This window comes from Electrophorus electricus, chromosome 10, assembly GCF_013358815.1.
Source record: "Electrophorus electricus isolate fEleEle1 chromosome 10, fEleEle1.pri, whole genome shotgun sequence".
NCBI classification, from domain to species: domain Eukaryota; kingdom Metazoa; phylum Chordata; class Actinopteri; order Gymnotiformes; family Gymnotidae; genus Electrophorus; species Electrophorus electricus.
Window position 1 is genome coordinate 5,490,729 of NC_049544.1, and position 23,576 is coordinate 5,514,304.

At 42.9% G+C, this 23,576-nt stretch overlaps 2 protein-coding genes across 11 annotated transcripts in view; both read left to right on the forward strand.

Moving 5' to 3' along the window:
• Positions 1 to 2,289: 2,289 nt before the first annotated feature.
• LOC113571185 (uncharacterized protein C7orf31) lies at positions 2,290 to 6,313 on the forward strand. 2 transcript variants are annotated; one of them, XM_026999988.2, is made up of 8 exons: positions 2,290 to 2,375; positions 2,644 to 2,790; positions 3,035 to 3,106; positions 3,215 to 3,244; positions 3,544 to 3,734; positions 4,426 to 4,514; positions 4,631 to 4,805; positions 5,286 to 6,313. In XM_026999988.2, exons 2-8 carry the CDS (start codon positions 2,651 to 2,653, stop codon positions 5,618 to 5,620), a joined length of 1,032 nt encoding a protein of 343 aa, XP_026855789.2. In that variant the 5' UTR covers positions 2,290 to 2,375; positions 2,644 to 2,650; the 3' UTR covers positions 5,621 to 6,313. The 2 variants fall into 2 exon arrangements, with proteins under 2 accessions (XP_026855789.2, XP_026855790.2); XM_026999989.2 differs by having other exon boundaries at positions 2,308 to 2,375; positions 2,641 to 2,790.
• A 2,074-nt stretch (positions 6,314 to 8,387) lies between these two features.
• The window catches only part of osbpl3b (oxysterol binding protein-like 3b), a 36,534-nt gene continuing 21,345 nt past the window's right edge, over positions 8,388 to 23,576 (forward strand). For 6 of the 9 annotated variants that reach the window (XM_035530624.1, XM_035530628.1, XM_026999992.2 and 3 more), the window contains exon 1: positions 8,388 to 8,680. The gene's annotated coding sequence lies outside the window, so the exon portion shown is untranslated. Of the gene's footprint in view, positions 8,681 to 11,258; positions 11,438 to 12,988; positions 13,062 to 23,576 lie in introns of all 9 variants that reach the window. The other 3 variants (XM_035530625.1, XM_035530626.1, XM_035530627.1) reach the window with 3 other exon arrangements.

The window sequence follows — 23,576 nt, forward strand, 5'->3', positions numbered from 1 at the left end:
TCCTGAATAAGGCTTTGTGCTTTTCTTGAGATTCTCCTCTCTGCTCTCTGCAGCTTTACCCTGTACTGTCTCGGAGTGTGATTTTAAAATCTTCACTTTATTCTGGTAGGAGGAACCTAGCTACCGTGGGCCTGCAGTAAGCATTAGTTCTCCGCGTTTTAGGAGGAAATGGCTCCTCTAATGTTTTGCATTTATGTGATCACTTTCTCGAGTAGCTGGCACTTCTAATGTTTTAATTGACATCCGTTTATAAAAGTATGTAGAGTGAAGCCGGTAACTGTGAAACACCACTTGCTGGAATAAAAACACTTAATTCACACACATGCTGACACATGAACATTATGGACCAAATTAGCTGGGACATGTCTATTCTAATTATGAATAGCGTAACCAGGCCTTGTGCTGTATGACTCACATGGACAAGTCTGAAACACGTTTTAAGGACAAAATGCATTTTAACCATTAAAACACTCATTAGCTAATTGAGGCTCTGTACTGCAGTATAGAAGCTGTCTTAGCAAGGCAGACACATTTTGTTACGTATGATGTCCCGCAGTAGCTTGGCTGGCATTCAATTGGCTAATGAAATTTGCTCCATAGTGTTATGTTAAGCAGGAACCAGGGGGAAGGGACCACTCTGAGCTGCACTACATTCATACTAAGACAGCAGAAATTTTACTGGTGAGACCCCTACCTCCACTGAGGTGTGCAGGGTACTAGGCTGCTGAGCTTAGGTTTGGGGTCTGGGCTAAATCTTAGCGTTTGTTGAGCCTTTGGACAAAGTCCCTTGAGGATCCCAATTAAATGGTGTAATGCTGAACACATGATCTAGTGCAACATCACAAAAAAGGCAGAGGGGGTGCCACACCCAAGGCAATCAAGTGTTATCAGTTGTGTTTAAGTCTGATGGAGCACCACTGCAATGAAGGAATGGTGGTATATCCGCAAGCCACAGATATAGGTGACGCATGGAAATTTGTTGTAGATCGAAGCTATGTATACAAGAACTTTGTCAGAGTTGCTTTGATTTTAAACAATAAATTTCTCATCTACAATTTTACAGTTTCTAATTTGTTTAAGTGCTAGTAAATTGAAGAAGTCAATATGATTAAAGTAAATTAAGTAAAATTGAAGACACAGGACCATGGAGAGTGGTAACACTGCTGTGTTCCAGCAGGAGGCATTTCTGAGTCACATTAGCACCAGATCTAGCAAAGGCATTACCTCCATTATGACCTCATACAATGTGTGATGCGATGACAAAATCATTATTCTGACATAACATATGAACAAACTTTTTACATTTCATCATTTAGAACACATGGATGAGAATATGCCACTTCCAGGCCAAGATGTACCAACACGTTCTCATGATCCTAGTCATGATCTTCTAATGGACTGAAGCTTGAGGTAGAGTGACACTGAGATTTGTTGTGTTAAAAGCTAGAATATAGAGCCATTTGTGAGGCTTTTTAATTTAAAACAATTTTAATTTAACACTGACTGCTTCATACCTTTGTGTGTGTTTGTGTCCTTCACAAGTGTCATGGTGCCACAGGTTTATAGATGTGTTCACTTTGTGCGTACTGTAACTGGAGAGGTGCTCTCATTGGCCAATGTTTCCAGTCAAGAATATTCTGATTGATTATTGATGGCCTGCTTGGGTTTCAAGCCCAGACACAGGTCCCAAGCTCTCACTGACCGCACTCTTTTCATTCTAGGCTGTGATTGTCGCTGAGGGGGCTGTGGATTTATTACATTAACCATCACAAACCCATTTCGTTCAAGATATCATAGCCCTAATTAGTTTGCTGTTTAAAGCCATAAACTGTGAGTTTTGTGTTCAATAATCTGTGCAGTAATTTGTTGTAAAACAAGCTTTGCATGTAATTCCAACTACAAGGTTCATAGGCTCTCACGATAGGTTAAAGGATGATCAGTCAGAAGCACAGGGCTGATGCACATCTCATATCACCACCTTTAAATCCTTCTAAACACAGTACAAAGCTTGTGCAGCTGTGCTCCCATGGTAACGGTGTTCAAGCTCGGATTAGGTGTCACCCTTCGGTTTTCTGTTGCATGTTTGCCGGACTGTCGTCACGATCAGCCTGGGCACTTGAGCTTTTTGGGGCAAGCGACAGACCGGGGCAGCTCCTTCCCCTCCTACGTACACAAGACGTCTCACGCTGCCGTAATCCACGTGAGCCGGGACGCCTACTTGACCCTGCACTGACACCTGTGAAAGTCCCTGCCCCAGAAGGACCTCCCCACCTGGCACTTGGCCCACCTCCTCAGCAGGTGGAAATAAGAGACTTCTGACCCTCTGGTGAAGAACCTTGACAGAAGGAGCAAGCCAAGAAGCCAGCTACCCAGAGGTGAGAGCGTCACATTGTTCAGGAGCTACAAGATGCTCCTGACCATTGCAGTAGTCGAGTGGCTACATCAAATAGGTGTATTCTGTTGTCATCCAGTTGAATTTGACATCATGACCGTTTTTTTGTGATTTTGATGTGGCAAATTCTTTAAAGGTAAAAACATAAATCATACCTCCTATAAACATTGTATAAATACTGTGCACTAACAACAGCCAACTGAAAACACCTCTGTGATTAGACCAGCGTGTGCTTATCTTTTTCCCAGCAGGCACTGCATGGCCGGCTCAAAGGGAATTGAGAATAAACACAGTAATTGGCCTAGCAGGAAAATGGCATCAAATGTTCATAGAGAAAGAGTACCGGCAGTCATTAAAGGACACAGACACTTTGGCTATGGAGGAGCTCCGTTACCCGAGTAAGCAGCCTTGTTCTCAACAATTTAAAAAAATAACGGGATCATCCAGGATGCACTCAAGATATTGTACATATGTATGTTTATGAGCATAAGTCTCCCCAAAGGCCCTGTAACTCAGCAGTAAACCTTCAATGAGCTAATACTGTGACTTTAAATCCTCCTTTTGGCTACATACCTTCCAATGTACTGGATATCCTGCAATTGTTTTCATCCATGTAACATTGTCTTTATGTTGTGCTTTCAGGTCTATCACAATAGAGCAATATTATGACCTAACCCCAACCAAGAAAAGTCATGTTCGCATCAATGATGAGCTGTGGGTTAATCTTTTTGATTTATTGATGTTATACAATTTCTTGGCACTGTCTTCTCTTTATTACTAGTGCATCACTAATTTAGTTATTTGTCTCTTACTTCTTGCCAGAATTCCCAAGCCCACTGATATTAACATTGGGTAAGAAACAAGTGTGTGTGTGTGTGTGTGTGTGTGTGTGTGTGTGTGTGTGTGTGTGTGTGTGTGTGTGTGTGTGTGTGTGTGTGTATTTATTTATTTGTTTGTTTATTTATTTGATGTTATTTTTTTTTATTACAATTACTTATTGCACATGTTATTATCGTGTCCAAAAACTCTAAATTATGTTGCACTTTCCATGTTCATGTGTTTGCATGTGACCTTGTTGGTACCCGAGTCAAGATAAGAGCTAACTCCCTCTTACTGAGACTCGAGCCCAACGTGTGTCTGTGTCCTCGCAGTGAGAAACTCATCAACATCTCCATTCAGAGGGAGCACCCATACCAGTCGCACATCTCCCGCTGCGCCATGTTCCCCACCTACAGGAGCCCTGATGACCCTGACAGGGGCGTGCGGGTTGCCTGCAAACTCCCCCTCGACCCCCTCCTACCAGCCGGTGCTCCGCACGTGACTCTGCTCAAGAAAACCAAAGGTAGGAGGGCTTCTGAGAAACCCTCTCAGTACACAGTACAGTGTGCGTACGCACTTTTTGTGTTCAAGGGCTTCCCACGACGCCACAGTGATGAGAAAACAAGCAAATGGACATTCACTGGTTCTGATGAGGGGGAAAAAGTGATGTAGTAAGTCAGGACAGTTCAGTCACAATGCCACTGGCTCTATGAAGGTCACTCTGCTCCAGTTGCGTGCTCTCCCCTTAACGAGCAGCTATTCTCAAGCGAGCGCAGCACACGCACTATTTCCAAGCTTCTGCCTCGCCACTCCGAGCTGCTAATCCACTACCACCCCCGCTCCACCTGCCTTCCTGGGTTCACTTTATGATTGGGGTGGACATTCACATTTTAAAAAATCAGTCTGATAGGAGAGTAGTCCTGACTGAAATGCTTTTTTATGCCAAATGTAGACTTCAGATGAAGAACTAAAATAGCCAACAGATTCTATTTTTGTTACCTAGATTAAGGTTAAGTGTTGACAGTGTAATATTTAGAACTGTTGTGACAATTTTTCAGGAGCATTTCTATGTAAATCAGTGGAAATACTACTGAAAATAGTTAAACGAGTGCGTATGTATAAGATCCTGAGACAGAAATACAGAGGGAATGAGAGAGAGGATGAGAGGAAGCGAGAGAGATTTATCTCCTGAAAAAATGTTGCTTGGTTTGCAGGCGCACCTTATCGGCATGAGCTGCTTGACGTTCCCATGGCAACCAGAAGAAATGTTACAACTTGGCCAGGCCAAAACGGCTTCCAGAATGTGAGTTGCATAAGCGACCTTATGCTTTGATAGACTTCCCACCAGCCTCATGCCCTCTGACACACTACACTGCAGACTCATGCTTCTCACAGCACTCCGCACTCTCTGCCCCTCAGTATGCCAAGCCGGTAAAAGGGGAGACTCAGATGTTTTATCCCAAGGCCCCGAAGACATTGTGCCCAAATCCGAGCCTTCGGACCCGGAGCGCCACGCTGTCGGCGCGTACTGCCAGTGTGCTGCATAACCTGGAGAAAGCCCGGTGGATCAGCTCCTATCAGTTACACCATACAGGTATAGTCAATCTCAATACAGAATCACTCTATACCTGCCAGGGTGGTATCAGAGCATATCTGAATGCACTATAACTAACTCTAGAGTTTATTAGGGGACCTAAAAGATGCAGAATCTTAATGGCGTCTGCTTTTGCAGTTGTGAAATGATGGAGAGTGGAAGTTTCTGATGGGTGTTTCAGCATCAGTTGGCAGAAATCCCAGAAAATACCACAAGTTCCTCTCAATTGCCATGAAGGATGCTGGGGCTCATTTCTTCCCTTGCAGTATAAGCAATGTACCAATCAGAATGCCTGCTTAGTCACACAGAGAAAGGAGAAAACAAGCAGTTAGCATTCTTGTGCAGAACTAGGTGTTCAAGCTGTAATCAGCTCAACACGCTACATGTCCATTTTAAAGATGAGCAAGGGCCAGTGGATTCTGGGATGTATATTTGCTAGCAACGTCAGGACAAATGTAGAATTTTTGGCCTCCTTTCTAGGCATGGGACCAGCCAAACCGGATGCCAGAGGGCCAGTGAGGAGCCAGAGAGACTTTTCAAATTGCAGCAACCGCTTATATGTGGCAGGAAAGAACCCATTAGAGCCTAGCCAGCTAGCACCACCCACTGCGGGGTCAGATGGCAGAAACGCTGGGACTGGCCTCTTCCGCTCCCAGTGTGTGCTGCTGGAGCTTCAGGACACTTTCAGCCGGACAGAGGCCCACCGACGCTTGCACAAGTCCGTGCAGAGCAATACACTTAACCTGCAGGACAACCATCACACTGGGAGAAAGCACTCCTTCTATGGCTTTAACTCCTACTACTTCCATAACTGAACTGAAAATCTAGACATGTAACAAGAGCTACTGTGCAGTGGGGCTTTGCTGTTATCTTTTATTGACAAAGATGGAGGGATTCTTTGCACAATTCTCTGCAGTACAAAGCTAACCTCTGGGTTTTTGGACTGAGAATGGGATTAGTCTGGTAATAAACATTCTCTCATTCAGAATTTTTTTGTTTTGTTTTGTTTTTTTTGCCTTGAGTTTGTTTTTTAAGCTCGGTCGAAAACTGATCCTGTGAATCACATGCTGTGATGGCCATGCGGAAAAGTACTAAAGCCTCTGACGTTCTCTCACATGATGGAGCAGAATTCTGACAACCGCCGTCCCTGTTCGGAGGAAGGTGCCAGGTTCACCTCAGCCTCGCGCGAACAATGTCTCTTTCATTCTTGTTGTCCTTACAGCTCTTTCAGGCAAGTGAAGAGCTTGACACGCGGGAGCGGCGCATGCCCTTGAGGCCCGAGAACATTCTTTCATTCATCGTCTTTCATACCTGAGACCCATCTGTAAAGGCATTCCCACGCGGTGAACTGTGCTGACTGGTCATGTTCACGTCCTCGTTGTGTGCACTGATACGCAGCTCTAGAACAAGACTGCTATTTATTTAGGTAGCTATTGTACTGGAAGATCTACATAATATACTTTGTCAATTAAACATTCTCCCACTTGCAGAGAAAGCTTTCCGTTAAGGCTGGATTAATATTTGTCATTGGTAAACAGTACCTCCAGCATCTTTTTTTAAAAAACTGATCTCTTTTATGCTTTTTATTGTTAATATTTTGTAAGGTAGTATATTTCTCCTGATTCGGTCTGTGTCATAGTCTACATTAGAAAGGTCTAATGCCCAATGTATAACTACAACTATCTAGTAATATGCATTGGAAAACAATGGTCTCAACATTATATTAAAAGTAAAGGCTTATGAACTTCCTAAGCATATACAAAAACTTATAATTACACATATGTCTTTAAAAACTATATCAAACGCTCAGAGATGGTTGACAAATTAGGAGAAAACGTCTGTTTATTTGTTTGCAATACAAATAATTAACCACTAGATGGCAGCAATAGATCATTTTACTGCAGCATGAGCTCTGGGTTCCTTTTCTTGGCCACGTGTGCGCATGTAGATTATGACTAAACATCTAAAGATTTAGAATATTAGAAAATAAGTAGTCTTTCATACAATAATTGAGATCATGGCGTTTTTACCAGATTCCTGTCTCATGTAAAAGCGCACTCTATATTATAAACACTGGATTCTGTATGCATTACTAATGACGTGCTTGATCGGTCCAGTTTTGAGAGCCGTTGCCACGCGATAGCAGACTGCAGGCGCACCCTGTTTAGTTACACCCTGTCTATGTGGCGGAATGCTACAATTATGAAACAGTCCTTGGTCCCCCGACACACCCGCGCCCTGCCTGTGAGGTGGGGTGTGTGCAATACCCCAGGAATGTGCTATAAATACCTATCTCATGCCAAACACACCTCCTCAAGGCACACTGGACTATGACTAACAATATCACAACCCCCCCCCCCCCCCATGCCCCCGTTATTGCACATCCGTTCCAAAACAACATCTAGCAGAATAGAAACGAGAGCCAAGCCTGACATCACATTCTTGCCTTCCTTCTGAAACCACATGAGGGTATTGAATCAATTAAATGCACCTTTCTGAATGTGTCATGTGATTCAAAAATTAATAGGAAAAATTTTAAAAGTAAAAAAAAACCGATACAGCTGATACGAAGAAGAGAGGTTCTCATTTGTAGGCTACATGTTACATATCGTTCAAATATATGGAAACAATGAAGAAAGGATATCTACGGAGCTTGCACCATGGTGAAACCTTACACTAAGGACCTTAGCTATTCCGCAGAAGAGTGTATGCAAAATGCAAGCATCAAACATTAAGACTCACTCTTTCCTTTCCTGACTTGTGTTGTCATGGTGATGACAGGACATGCTGTGTATAATGGCATACTCTGTGCATGGAATCAGAGTATCCTCGGAATGTGTACGCAAATTTGGGGTTTCTAAGGGCTCTGTTTTCGCGGACCGTGCCGTGATCAATAATACAATAGAATGAAATACTGATATCAGCTCGCAGAAATCCCAACGGTCCCGTGGACCCTATGCCTCGGATGCTGTATACTTCGCTAAAGGCCGTAAAACGTTTTAACGGGACATGACCGGCCCTCCTAAACCATGGATGCGGGTGAAAGCTGTTGCGCGGAGCCTCTTTTGGCTGCTCGGAATGTGTCCGATCCGCTACTTAGTAGGTCTGAATGAGAGGCTGAGAAAGAGAGGCTGTGTGCTACACTGCCTTAATGTCTGTCTGTAAGTTAGATGGGTCCAGGTATAACTTACTATTCATTTAAAATCAACTTTGCAAAATTTGAACTACTTTCGTAATCGCGTACGAGTCCTGTAGTTATCCTACCCATCAAGCCCGCATATTTGAAGCACACTGGTGCGGGTTGGCGAATGTTAGATTTAATTTGAACAGAAAACATTAAGGGATTAAACTGAAGTGCCTACGATGTTTAATAACAGTTTTCGGCTGAGGCAGAAACAGGCGTCTAAAGTAAGAATACATTTATTCTTCCCTCAAATGGGCGGCAACTTTCTAGAGATGCTCCCGCGTCACGGAAAGGATGCGGTCAGCGGCGCCGAGTCCCGCCCCACAGAGCGTGACACTCACGGTAATTCCCCACCTTATTGGAAACGACCCATGTCAATTATTTCTCTAAACGCTAACGCCAAGAAGAGCAGCGCTGTGCGCTGGCCCGAAAGTATCCGCTGAACATGACATGTCATGCTCTATTACTTTTTATTTCATTCAGTGGGCCGGTGGAACTCGAAGAATTTTATTAAGTACAAATGATCGTTATTAGTATTACGTTTGACCTGATTCTGTCGCGGTGTAGGTAATGCCAGTCTACATGTCAGGTCTCCCCTCCTGTATTGCATAACTACACACGACCTGAAGATTCGGTATTTTGTTGTTTTTTCCCACGGGAAAAAAAACGGAATTGTACACGGTTCAAGTTGGTAAGTTGACAACGCCTTTGCTGTCATCGCTTTGACCTAATTCATGATGCATTCTTGCCACCTTTCTGTTGCTTTCGCTATTTCTGTAGAATAAGTGCGTGCCATGCAATGGCAGGAACTTGCCCTCGCATGAGGAGCCATGCCGTCGCAACTTCGCCGTGAGCACCGGGGTGTACGGATTCGGGCTGTCGGATTGTGGGGGGTTGTGTGATCAAAACGTATCGGTGTGCTTCGTCTCCAAAACTTCACTTTGCCATGCGACGCATGAAAGCATTTGACATGACCAGTTTGTTCCAGGTCGTACAGTTAGGGATGCCGTAAAAAATACGCCTTAAATGCTGAAGCCCGTCTACTCACCGACACAGAAAACGATGGTGTTGCACCAATCCTAGCATCCCTTCATTGGCTTCCAACCCAATTCAGAGTTCAAAGTTTTAATGTGGGTTTTTAACGCACTGAATGAAGTAGTTCACAGTTATATCCTATTTCCGTTTTATACACCATCAGGAGCCTTGATTATTTTCTCTTGAGGGTTCCCTGGTAAAAGAAAAAAACTGTAAAGGTTAACCGAGCTCCCTCAGTGGCGCTCCCGAGGCTTTGGAACGGTTTCCCTTTTGAGATCAGACGACCTTACTGTCCTTTAAGTCAAAACCTAAAACATATGACATTTGAAAATAGCTATAAAGGTAAGCCTAGGTGTAAGTGTTTTGTGGTGTTTATATCATTTTCTTTTCATTTTAACTCTGTGTAACGCACTATGGTGCAACTCCTGGTGTTTTAGCGTGCTATAGAAATAAAGCTGGCTTACCCATTAATCTAATTTAAGGGCGACTACTCCAGATCTAGCTTGATAAAGCCTCATCTTGGAGGTTTTTTGCTTTAAGATCTGCACGGGCTTTTCACCCTGTAAGTTGTGTGATTTATTTGCAGTAAGGGCCACTGTAAATCAGAGTTGTATAGTCATCACTCTGGTCATTGGTGTCAGTTTACTGGAGACAGACTTCCAACACTTCTCCACTTTAACTGAGAGACTTTATCTGCTTTTGTGCACAAATGGTGGCATTAATATTTCAGCTGGAAATTGGGTGATTGTTCTTTAAAGTGGATTAAATGACAAGTGCAGAAGAGGACAAGAAAAGAGATTTGACTTCTCATAGCTTGTCTCAGTCAAAGGGTTTAAGATGCAGCAAGTCTGTGACTCTTAAGTTGCTGGCCAAGCAAAGGACACAATATGTGTTCCTGTTTCCACATTTTAAAATATTAATGTGTTGCATGTGTCAAAAATATTCTTTAAGGTTTCTCAGTCACCATGGCAACACACTATGAAGCATGCGTGCATAGTCATATGCCAAAAATGAGCTGTTTGTGTCTCAGTGCAATACTCTCAGCTCCTCGGTAAAGAGAACAATGTTTGCACATCAATCACAGTGCTACTGCAATGGCAAATGTGTGTTCTCTATACGTTTCGGTTTTGGATGGCCTGGCTCATTTTACACCCACTTAGTGTAAGAGTTGTTAAGAGGAGTTGTTATCGCTCTTATGCACTCTTGTTCTGTGTGTGTGTGTGTCTGTGATTGTGTGTCCAGATTCACAATAGTATTTCAAATGCAAAACAAAACAAAAAAGTTTCTTTTTTTTGGGGAAAGTGGCTGGTTCAGCATGCCATCATGGCCAAAGGAATTTACTGTTCAAATGAAGCTGCATTCCTTGCAGGTCTACATGTGGCCCTTACACAGGCTTGGGTCTGAAGCCTTTTGTCTTATTTACAGGCTGAAGTCAGTAGTCTAGATTGTCCTTTTGTGGAACACATAATAGACCCAGTTTGACCTCAAAACTATGCTGAACCTTACATCCTCTGAATGCACTCCACAGATTTTCACATAAAATGGACTTCGCTTTTGATTTTTTTCCCCCAAATTACCTTCTTTAGAGCAACCACTTTAGAATAACCTGGTGGTGATATGCTATGTTTGCACTTAAAGAATAATCAATATTTAATTATCTGGCAGTTATGAACCACTTTCCATTTCTTGTGCTTTCTATACACTTAGCTGCTCTCTGATGCATTCTTTTAATGTTCTAAGCAAGGATCCCATTCCCATGGATTCACTGAGGATTACAGATATCGTTACATGGAAATCGTAAAGGCAGCATTACAGTGAACTGCAGCAGAGTTGATGTGGACCACTGGACCTTGGCCACATGCAGCATGTGCTGGATTGATATTTAAACTCAGTGTAAAACATCCGCTTCATGATACGTACCGTGTTGGCGTTAACAGCAGTTCTGTCTTCTGCCTTACATGTGAAGAGTCCTAGAGTGCAACCATGGGGCTTTCTCGCGCCAGATCTCGTGTGCTCTGCAGGGAACTCACAGGAGACCACAGCAGCTATACTGTTTCTCTGGGCACCTTCTTCAGCACAGATCTGGGCATCTTTCACGTCAGGATGGCATCTGAGGCCCCTGACACAAAAACCAAGGGGACCATGCAAAAGCAACTTCTGTCTGTCTGTTTTCTGTTATTGTCGCACGAGCTCTTTCCTGCAGGACTAATCTCCTCCTGTCCTCCATGCTGAAGGCAGGTGCAAGGCGGTGTGAGGCCACACCACCCTGCACACGGGTGCCAGGCAGATGGAAACGAGCCAGGCCCTGCCATCAGATGTTGTGTGCTCGGGCCCATGCTGACAAGAGCAGCCTCCTTCTGCCAGTGCTTTCTGAATGCAAACAAGTGGGCTAGGCTTCAGCGCTTCCTCCGAGGTGTGTGTGGACGTTTCTGTTTGTTTATCCGAGGCATGCTGCGTGGTCTTAAAATACATTTCGTCCCTGTTGAGGTGCAGCTCGTCATCTTCAAGCGCGGCGTTCTAGTCAGGAAGGCGCTCCTCGTGAAGCTGCGGTAGTCTCGCTCCTCCCATACCAAATACAGTCCATGCATGTGTAATTACTGGAGAGACTTATGCTACGTATTTGACTGACAGAGCCACAAATTCCCATCAGACAACAAAATGTCACATGCTGGTAGGTGTGTTTCTTAAAAGGTGTTATGTCTATTTTTAGTGCCTTCTGATTACAGGCTCAGATTCCCTACAGGTAAGAGATATGACTCTGTGTTTACCTTGTTTGATTTTTGAAACATGATTCGAAAACTGAAAAAGCTCATATCTGGACTGTCAAAAGACAGCAGTGGACAGAGTTCTTTTACCAGCTTCTTTCTGGCTTCTCCTTAATTTAATCTGTTATGTGATATGGATGACATTAGCCCCACGTGCTTCTCAGTGTCACCGAATCCACAAACAGTTTGTTTTGCAGCCTTAATTCCAGCGATTGGTGCTGGAGCATGCAGAGCCCAGCCACAGCTTGGTGATTTATCTCACTTGCTTTTTGGCTTGATGAGAGCAATCAATCTCCCTAAACAGGTGCAGTACTACTTAGGGAAAAGTGCTGCTTTTGGCTTAAGTACACAATGCTTCCTGCTGTCTTTATTGGTAAAAATTGGATTAATGCAAGGACTTTCTTCAATAATGTACCATGTCTGCAGCGCCTGTGTAAAGGTTTACGCATAATTGTTATCTGTCATTTGAGTGTAATGCAACCATTGTGAATTGTATGTTCAACTTGCCATTGAGCCATCTGGAATTGACCTCCTGCCCCCAAGGTCAGGGTTCACTGTATATGACACCTCTTCTTAACTGGGATATGGATGCGTTGTCTGTCTTGGAGGGCATCTTAGATTCTTTTTTTGCTCAGTCTAGGTTAAATGACACAGAGCTTCAAATTGAGAGAGTCCACTGCACCTCTGTCAAGTCTGAGGGCTTCTAAAAACTGCCCCTGCAAACATTGCACTTGTCACAACTTTTGTACTGTAGCTTATCTCACATCTGTAAAGTGCTGATAATGTATATATGATCTTGTGCATGGCCCTAATGTTTGTTCCTATAAAGGACAAAGACAAAAGACGTCATTACATGTGTTTTAAAATTCATTTTGAAGTGATGTTTTATTCTCCTGCGGAAAGATGACATTTGCGTGGAAAACAAATACATCCAAAAGCCACTCCTCTGCGATGCAAAAAGTGTGGTATCAGGTCATTCTGGGCTGACCCTGCTTCTATTGGTCCGTCCTCTTATTTTTGCAGGGTATGTGTTGGGTTACGCTTACATGCTCTACAGTCGCATGTCCTGGAATCGCCATTAATAAACAAATGGAATTGGAAAAAAGTCAAAGAGAAGGTGTAGGTTTGGTTTATTGGCACTGGTTCATGTGTTTGCCCTATGTAATCTGCTGCTGTGGGCCTGTTGTTTATCTCTGCAGCTACAACATAGCCACAAAGGCAGATGGTCACGCCACTCAGCGACTGTGGTCATCCAGAAATAGTTAGAAAATGGTGGGTATTGTCACTGTTGGCCTTCCACACTTCTCTATGCAGTCAGCGGTACAATAGTGGTGTCTTTTTTCAGAGGTGTATCAGCTGTCTCACGAGGCCAAAAGCTGACAACAAAAGCTGAACTTGGGAACGGCGCAATACATCCTGGCAAAATTAGACAGTGTCTGCCAAGATGATGCTTTTGTGTTTGGTCTTGCGTGCTAATGAGTCACTGTGTTGAGATATGGCTCATGGGTGGGGCAGGGGCTATGGGAAACAGAAAAAAAGCAGGCCTTGTGATTGTCACGACTCAGATTCCAGCTTAAAAGAGGAGGGACTGTTCATGGTGCAGGATGTGGTTAAAACCGACGATGCATTGCATGGGACTGGGAAATTGAGTAAACAGCTTGCAGGCAGAAAAAAAAGATAGCTGAAGTGAAAATCTCCTTCACCTTTGTAAGAATGATACGATGGTCAGAAAAGTGTAGACAGTTGTGGTAAATGGGTTTTAGAGTTGTGGTAAGCTTATCTGTTAGGTCTAGTATAAACTACAATATGCGTTCAAGTGATATTTATCTTCTTCAGTTAGTTACTTATTGAGTTATTTAAAATCCAGATTTCTTTGTTTATAATAATAATTCAAGGCCATGGTACAACTGTATACCATGTTCACTTACTGGCACATGCATTTAATAATTTTGATGTTTGGAATTTAATATGTCAGTCATCTTAAACATTTAGGTGCCTTAAAATAATAACATTTATGCATTCGAGGAAATGTTTAGTATTCCTGCAAAACTGGGACATCACTCAAAGTAAAGATGTCATAGGTCTTTTCTGGAAAGACAGTGACGCAGTACCATTGTGTGATGCTGTGGTTTTCCTTCATAGCTTAATATCACTGTAATGCAACACTGTGACAAGTACATGAAGTAGGTGTCCAACACTGTGCACTCGCAGTTTGTCATTTGTTGCAGTGCCAAGACTTTAACCTGCTAAACTTCCACCATCTCTGCTGTTTAATCGTTTAACTCGCTGCTTTTTCCATCTTTTACCTCTGTTGCATTCCACGACCCATTCACGAGTGTTGGTTTAGTCAGATATCGTCTTACTTCATGTTTTTCAGTTCCCTAGTCCTTCTCCACAGGTAGCAGAAGTGTGCACGTGTGTGCAAGTGTCATCTTAACACAGTCTTCATCTTAAACGGAGCTGCCAGACACTGTTCAGCGCACTCTCAGAGATGTCTGAGCTCGTAGATGTATGGGATCATACCTGCCCTCGCACAGAGTCCACAGCGCCTCGAGCACTGTACGCAGATGTCTCCATGCCAGCAAATGGAGCTCTGTGGGCCACGTGGAATGCTGGAGCTGTTTTTGCTGAACACGTGGCAGTGTGACGGCCAAGTTATTATAAGAAGTGGTGTGTTGTGGGCCGGCAGTGCTGACTGAGGGGTGAGGCCTGGGTCGTTTACTACATGTGTGTCTGAGCATACACAGATCTGAATGGTTCTTAAATTAAATGGTTTGTGCATGAAATGTGAAGTGCAACTTGGTCTTCTATGATTATCATATAAAAATGTATAGATTTTAAATAAATACATGCCCCTCAGACCAAAAAGCCTTGCCAAAAAAATGAATTGGTATAAATAACCATTTCAAACAAAAACACAGTTATATGCAGTTAAGTGTTGCAGGTGGGGATAGAGGATTTTGTGAGATTGTGATATTGAGATTTGTTATTTTTAGCTCACCCTGTTTGAACTAGGTTTACTTAAAATAACTGGGCCACAGTTACCGTGTGAAGTTTTTGATGGCTCAAGATAAGTTCTTTTCGGTTCATTTGATGACTAATGAGTGTTTCCTTTGATTTTAGTTTCAGCAGAACTTGCGCATTTAAAATCAGTACTGCACTTAACAAGTGATAGTGTTATGTGATATAGTATTAAATGTTGTCACTGTGATATCCTTTTGCATAATTTTAAACAATTCAGGTCAGTCTGTCATGTCGTATTTTAATATCTTGTGTGGAATATTGCAACTGCCATATGTAGCAATATATTCACAATAACATTCTTGTCCATATCATACAGGGTTACAGAAAGAGAACTTACGAGTATTTATAGTGAGAAACTGCAGAAGAGTCCTGTATTGTTGCCAGGCAGCGAACTGCAGGTGGGCGCTGTGTTCTCGCAGTTCTGGGGCAGGGATCTGCTCTAGTTCAGGTGTCTTGCTGATGTCACACTAGCCCGAATTCGTGGTACCAGGTGGACAGGTGTGATAAATTACCGTACTGAGTAAAGCCAATACTCCATGCCATCCTGTATGTTTACGTGTCCGTGTGCCCGTGTGTGTGTATGTGTTTGTGTGTGTGTGTACGCAAACATGGTCTGATGTGTTTTGAGAGCACTGCTGCTGTGGAAACAGGCCCTCAGCCTTTGCCCTGGTATAAGTGGACCCAGCTAGTTTTATTTCCATTTATCAGTTTCCGGCCTTCTCGATGAATCTGACTATACGTGTTGCTAGTAGCATCTTCATCTTTTCAAGGGTATTGATAGAAAGTTGACAGAATGCATCACCTCTCAGAACTGTCAGCTCTAATGTTCAGTTAACAGGGTTTATGTACATCTTCTCTGATTCCAGTGTGGCTACCTTACCAGGACATCAAGCCCTTCACAGTGTGCATACAAGAGATCTTATTTCTAATCCACACCTACATTTTATATTTTTTGGCTGCAGCTTTTATTTGAGTTTTTCACTGAAATGAATGGGATCAGAAGTTGCAGTCCCACGTGTTGGCCAGAACCAGCTCATGGAGTGTTTATCCTTTCGTAAGCACTAGGCTTTTTGGACTGCCCTTCCTCCCCTGAAATAAACACCTTACACCAGGTGTAATAACTTTATAAGTAAATCCCTCCAAAAGTGATCATTAATGTGATCGTTGATAATAAACTGGGAACATGTTGGCACGTTTCTAACAACTCCTAGCTCTAGCCTTCAGTGCCGAACATATTTAAGAGAAGCCACTACCTAGAGCTTCTTTCAGTCGGATGAATGGGAAAATGATGATTCTGCCCATTAAAATCTTGTAATGTGGCTGTTGAGGAATTGGTCATTCCCTTACCGCATTGCTCATTGTAACCCCCAGGATATCATTTAGAGTGAATATAGTTGAACGGAGTGAGTAGTAGCACTCCTAGCAGAGCAAGTTTTCATGTTGTGCTGACATTAGTACAGATATGACATTCCTTTAACTGGACTTAACTGTATATACAGTATATATGCTGAAATATGCAGGTGCATTCCATGAGGCAGATGGGCACAGAAGATGTGTGGTTATTTTGTGTGTATTATATACGAAATACCATGTTTTTTAACACTATAACACAGGTTTTTAACATTATAAGAGATGTAAAGCGGTAATAGCAGATAAGGTAAAGTAACACCAAAGCAACACTAAGGTCATGTGATCAACTTCCAGTGAGCAAACGTGTATTACTGATGAAGATGTAAGTCACTGTGTATGAGTGTCTACCAAATGCCTGAAATGTAATCTATTGCAGCTCTAGTTAAGGTGTGCCCCAAGGCTCACTCGCCTGCTACATGGTGATTGAATTTCACACATTATGTGGGTGTGTATAAGCCTCTAAAAAACTGAGTTTCTTCAATGGATAATTATGATTGCATTTTCTCAAGCAGTTGTTTAACCGTCTCATTGAGAAGCAGTGAGCAACACAGCCTTCTTTTCATGACCCGGAGGGAGATGCTGAGATGAATGCCAAAGATTTCATCAGCTTTCTCACCATTCAGATCTATCTCACCAACAGATGTCATCTCTGTTACCTCCATTACATAAGGCACAGAGCATATATGCAGATTTAGTCTTATGTGCTGTCTTTCTAAATAACACCCCCCCCCCCCCCCACACACACACACACACATACACACACATACACATACTTATAAACTGATCAGACCATGTGGTCGTGCTTTGGCAGAAATATGTACTCTTTAAAAAAAATCGTACATCATCCACGTCTGGGAGTCCATTAGAAATTCTCTATCTGAGTTGCTCTAGATCAGCACTGCACCATAATGAATCAAAGACCATAAGGAACCTTGACTAGCCCCCAGTGAATTGTAATGGAGTGAATGTAGTTGAACGGAGTGACCAGTAGCACACCTGGCAGAGCAAGTCTTCAGCAAAACATGGACTGCCTTCCTACCACACTCTGAAAGGTGTGTGTGTGTGTGTGTGTGTGTGTGTGGAAAGGCAACACATTAATGTGCAGTTGATTTGATATGCCAGCAAAGCACTGAAAACTGCAGAGGCTTGACAGTGTTTTTGCAGAATGTAACACACCCAGAATAAAGTTTGCTGAATGAGTTATATTGTGGCTTTTTTGTCATATTATACTGCAGTGCCAAAATGCACATCTGTATATTTGTTACTATACATGCATTTCTGGTGTAGACCCATAATGATGCAGAGTTGTAATGCCGCATCCCGACTGGCCCTGGTCTATATTAGTGTTCTAAAAACTCTTGGCTGAGAATTTTAGAACTTAAAACATAATCTTCAGTCTTCAGCCTCAAGAAGTATTCATGGCCTCGTTTTCCACTCTATAAGCCTTTACAGATCACCAGAGATTTTTCTGGATCCAATGAATTCATGGTTGCTGAGTTATTGTCATCACTCAGTGCTAATCTCAAGAGGGCCTACAGTGTCTGTGCTCCCAAATTTCATCCACCCATCTTCTCCACTTCTCATTCTCTCTCTTCTCTTCTCACCAACAGGCCACCTTGATCATGCCCACCGTTATGCACATTCCGTGGCCTCGGTGTTTACACGATTGCATCTTTGTGGCATAGTTGCAATAAAGAGTAAAAACTTAACTTTATCCATCCATTATCATTTGATGCATAATTTGTATGCCTCAGGACAGGGTTGTTTGTGAGATCAGTCCATGCCACGCTGGCTAGGGTAGCTATAGCTGTTGTCCCTCCAATACTGTCATCCTGGTAAACACGGCTATGGCACGAGCTTTGTGCTCGGGAGGATGTGATTGACAGAGGACAGAGCCGTGAGTCATACCCGGGGCTCGGTCGGGAAGCTCCAGTGGCCAACGGATGCTGAGGGCCCTTCAGTATGAGCACTGATCTGGGAACAGCTGTTTCTGTCTGTATCATCATTAGTGACCAAGAAAAGAGATTGCACTCACATCAGGACCCCCCCCCCCCCCCCCCATACCAACATCTTCACCTATTATGGTTTTAAAATATCACAGTTTGATGATGTAATCTAAAAAAACTGCTCTTTGGGGTTTCACAGCATCACTGTATTGACAATTTTAAGAGTTTAAAAAAGGATTCAGACATTTATTTTTAGCAGTATTTATGACTTCTAATTATTTGGTTGATTGCTGCTATTTTTATGTTTTATATTAGATTTTTTATTTTATAGGAATGCTTTTACCTTGCAGCACTTTGAAAGAAAGTGTGTTACAAATAAAATGTATTGTTAATAATAATAATAATAATAATAATAATAATAACATTGGCTGGTGCCATAAATTCATAGAACAATTTAATAGCCTACTAAACCAATAATAATGTGAAGGATATAATGTTTCATGAAGATCACCAGCAATTTCGCTACTAATAAAAGTGATCATATCAAGGCCAGGCACACTGAGAAAACTGCGTTGCCTGATGGGTAATGCTTAAGCCTGTACATGAAAGACAGCTCACATTAATAATTTAATAACCTTTACAACGCGCATGCTTATCAATTAAAGCCAAACAGCTACTGAATAGCCAAAAGGTCTGTTCCTATTAAATTACAAATGGCTCTAGCAAGATTCACTAACTAGCCTATTATTGGGATATCATTTATATTTGAAATGGGCAACATTGAATTTGAGAGGACTTAAATGAACATGGACAGTAAACTCCTCATGAGAAAGATAGCAGCTATTACATCACTTTGGCTGATGGTTTTATCCAAAGCAGCTCACAATTCTGACTGAACAAAATTTGAGCAATTGAGAATTAAGGGCCTTGCTCAGGGGCCTGACTTGGTAGTGGTGGGGCTTGAACTGACAACCTTCTGATTTCTAGTCATGTACCTTAACCACTGAGCTACCACTTCTACTGTTTGTGTGTAGTGTAGCTCACCTAGTAGTGTAGGTAGCGCAAGGTGGTACTAACACAAAGATCACGGGCTTTATTTGTAGGGAGCAGAGATGCTTTCTGCCCATGCACACCACCCTGTGTAAGCTTGTCCTAAATATTGTGCATTTCACAGCCGAAGAGTTAATGCATGGAAAAACGGAGACAGCTGTAGTACAGTTTATGGCAATCCAGGGAAAGGATCCATAACTCCAGCCTGCATGATGTGGGAAGTTGCTGGCCCACAACCCGGAGAGGTGAGAACCACACAAACAAACGATTAGGTGGAGATGGAAATGCGCTTTTTAAAAAAAACAGCAACGAGCTAACAGTCCAGTCATGGGCAGTAACAAGGCTGGGTTTCACCATGTGGGCTGGGTGTGCTTAGGGCGTTGGATAAACGCACCAACAGGGAATGCTGTGCTGGAGAGGGAGCAGGCAGCGGAAGAGCAGAGCTCAGATGTTGGGCAGAAAAAGCACCCACTGTTTGTGTTTATATAAAAGTTCAGCCAACAAGACTCTTGCTGTTCAATGAACAGGACAGTGCTGTGGTTGTTTGAGTGTCACTCCTATAACAGTTTATGTTTAAGTCATTCACGTAGCAATGCTTGACCCAGTTTCCCAGCTGTGCAGCATTTCATTAGGCCTAGTCAAACTTGATCGACAATGTGTGTGACATTCTGCTGATGCTCCAGAAGCAAAACACTAGACCTACAACGTGCCAACGGCACGCGCCATGAAACTAAAATGCCTTTTATCACCTGTAATCTGCTTCGTCGTATGTTTCCAAAAAGTGCCAATAAGCAGCTATGTCAACAGATTGCAGCTGCTGTGTGCGTTTCATTCACTGTTTGCTGTTAACACATTGCTTATGCAAGCAGGAGACAGATCTCCACCACACGTTCTACTCATCACAGACTCCGGTTTGTCTGTTTCCCCATTAGCAGTCCTCTGGGATACGGGCAATTACTCTGGGCCACCACTTCGTCCCTCTGCTCATCCAGATTTTTGTGCACAACCTGTAGCACTAGAGGGAGAATGGGATGGTGAGCAGTGCACAGAGTTAAGCTTTCTTCCTTCTTTTACACTTTGGTCTCAGTTATTGCCCTGCTTTCATTTCTCAGTAGAGGATGGCCCATACTCAAGTGTACTGGAACAATGTTAACACTGTGCTGTTATGCTATATTTAGCTTGGTTCACATAGACAAATGGTAATAACAGCTTTTGACAATTTTTTAAATAATCATTTTTAGAATAACTCCAATAGCTCTATCAATCAGTATTTTTATGCACTACAAAAAAAAATTCTACATGCTTTATTCGGTGTTGTAAAGTAAATTATTATTGTGAAGTACCATGATGGTTCATGTGTTGTTTGCATGATGTTGCTGAGTTGGGCTCCTTACAGTCCTTGTGACGTCCCACTTATCTCCCGGAACATTCTAGCTACTCCAGCTAACCGCTCTCACTGTTGTTTGGTCAGAGCTTTGTGCTGGTTATTTTTAGCATCGTTCGCGTGGTGCTTTGCTTTCAAAAGAAACGAGCCCTACCTGCCAGTTGTGACGGACGTGGAGATTGAATTACAGAACGGCAGACGTAAAAAACGATGTCACTCACCCTACCTGAGCCCGTAATTACATCAGTCGCGTTCACCGTGGGGTGGGGGTGGGGGGGTCAGGGGGTCATGGACGCCTGCGTGACGGTGCCTGTGGAGAGCTGACCTGCGGGGCCTCTTCAGATATCGCTTCCTCCACTTTGCAGAGTTTAAAGTGAAATAGGACATTTGCAGCCTCGATGCTTCCGTTGAAAATGTAGTGCCTTTGTTCTGGCGAGGTTTTGATGAATGTGGATAAGATTCAAAACGTAGGCTGAAACCGGGCGATTTTCTTCATGGTTGTGATTGAATGACTGAGGTCACTGTGTCTGTACGGCATTCTTTTGTAAGCTTCTTCATTTTTGTCTTCTAACGTAGACATACATTGCCGTTCCTGTCCATTTTTATGGACACCTATTTTCTTGACCTCATGATGTTTTCTTAGAAATACAACTTGCCTGGATTTGTGTGCCCAGGGGAAGATGAGAGTGGTTGCTCTGTTGTCATGTCTGCGTTGGGGGTCCTGGAGGTGAGTCATATTTGCCCTGGGTTTAGAAATCTCTCATTCTCCTTGGCTATTAGTAAAATCTAACTATTTCAGGCATTACATTTAATGCTTGGGTGGCTTAATAATTTTGCCACATTCAAATTTAAGAGTTCCAGTTGCTCTGAATGTGAGCACTGTTAAAGCACCCATCAGCCGACATGCCTTTATTAGTTTATTAGTGATGATCTTTCTCCCACAACACTTCAAATTCAGCTCAGAGCTGTACATATGCCGGAGTTCACTGCCTTCCCACAAACACCCAAAACATGACTCTGCGCCGATTTAATTTTTACACATCAAACAAATGTCCTGCCAGTGTTACATGTGCGTGGTGTGCAGAGTGTGCGTCACACTGTGTGTGTGTGTGTGCGTGCGTGTGTGTGTGGCACGGTGTGATCAGTGGAAAGTGAATGAATAAATGATTGGTGAGGCACAAAGGGGCAGCTGCTTTCTGCAGACTTCTGAAGAGGCTCTTGGTGAGGAGGGGAGTCTAAGACCGGTAAGTGTCATTTAGACACGACCGGGAGTGTAGCGGAAAAGCCCAGTCACCGGCGCTGCTTTCTGTAGCTTCCTGCTGGGGCCGTAATTAGCCGGGTCCCTGGTAACTCAGTGTGCGCTTTAGGAAGCCATGGGCCTGCTGTTGCTTGGAGAGGAATTAAAACAATCACCTCCGTGCTTGGCTGCCTTGGCTTACCACAAATGAAAGCAGCCTGCCGACACATGGTGGCGAGAAAGGGAACCTTGCTAGACACTGTCCACCTGGCTGAGTGCATGACTCAGTATTTCATGCTAAAATAGGAACTCCACTGGTTTTTAAAGTGTTAGTAAGCCTGCACATTAAACATGTCAAACATAAACCTTATTTAGACTGGCTTTGCTTTATAGAAGGAGAATCAATAAATTAATTACTGCCTAGAGAGTTCTGTACATTTTGCCATTTATGATTAAGTTTGAGTGATTTGGTATCGTAATTGCAAATACAAGTAGAATCATGGTTCCCAGGATCCCACCCATATCCTATGCTGCCATGTTGTGCTTCCATGGGGGCTTTATTGTATGCTATTGGGGAGAAAAAAAATCCCAAATATGGAGATGGATGGATGTATTTGACCAGATCTCCAGTCGAGTTAAGTCCAAATGCCATATTCGTTAGGCCTGAGTTCAGTCAGGTTATGAATTGTTTCATTTCAAGTGAATAGATGCATATGACTGATCAGATGCTGCTGTGTAATTAGACCTCAGGGGAACTGGGTACATAATCATGCACAGTAATGGTTAGGCAGAACATTAGTATACAGGAACCAACTGTTCTGCTTTGCTTTTCACAGCTGGGCTTTGCTTTCTAAAATTTACAGTTTGACTCAGCCAGAGTTTATTTTAAGGGTGCTGTATTCATTGCTTCACAAATAAAATGTGCTTACAAAGGTCAAATCTGTCCAATAAACATCTTTGGAGGACTCAGTTTCCCACAAAACCCAGAGACACAAAAGTTTCCCCCCGGTTTACTTTCACGTATACTGCTGCTGATATATTTGATCTACTCCATGTGATGGCCCGAGCGCAGCAGGGCAAGGAGCAGGATGCACAGACCTGTCTCAACGGAGACAGACATTTATTACCACAAGACAAGATCGAGAAACACTATGGCACTCACAGTCCATACACCATGACCACGATCAGCAAGAAACAGCTAACATAAACCGCAAACATTACCAGGCACATGAACATCTAGCATGTACATGAATACGAATAACACGAATAACGGCTGACAAATAAGCACACACAAGCAGGCGTTTAAATACATACATAAACGAAACAAAGAACCAGGTGCAGGTGTGTGCTAACAAGGGTGGTGCAGTTGCAAACAAGATGCGATGAACAGTCAGCAGTGAGCTCCCGCTGCACTTGGTGGGCCGTACCACATGATCAGTGGGAAGGGGGGCGTTCTGTGACACTCCATAATTACTCTTATGTGGATGTGTATAGCTCAGAGCATGTTTAAACCCTTGAGGACATTATACACATAATATGGGAAGCCATACGTCATTCTACTGAATATGAATATGTAAACACTCAATATGCAAATATTTTTTCAGGACAAACCTTAAATCACCTAAATTAAATAAGTCAATCAACTTTATTTATATAGCATTTTTATAAAGTGTTTCACAATAAAATAATTAAAAATAAATTGAAACAAAATTAATGCTTGGTAGCCCCCCCCCCCC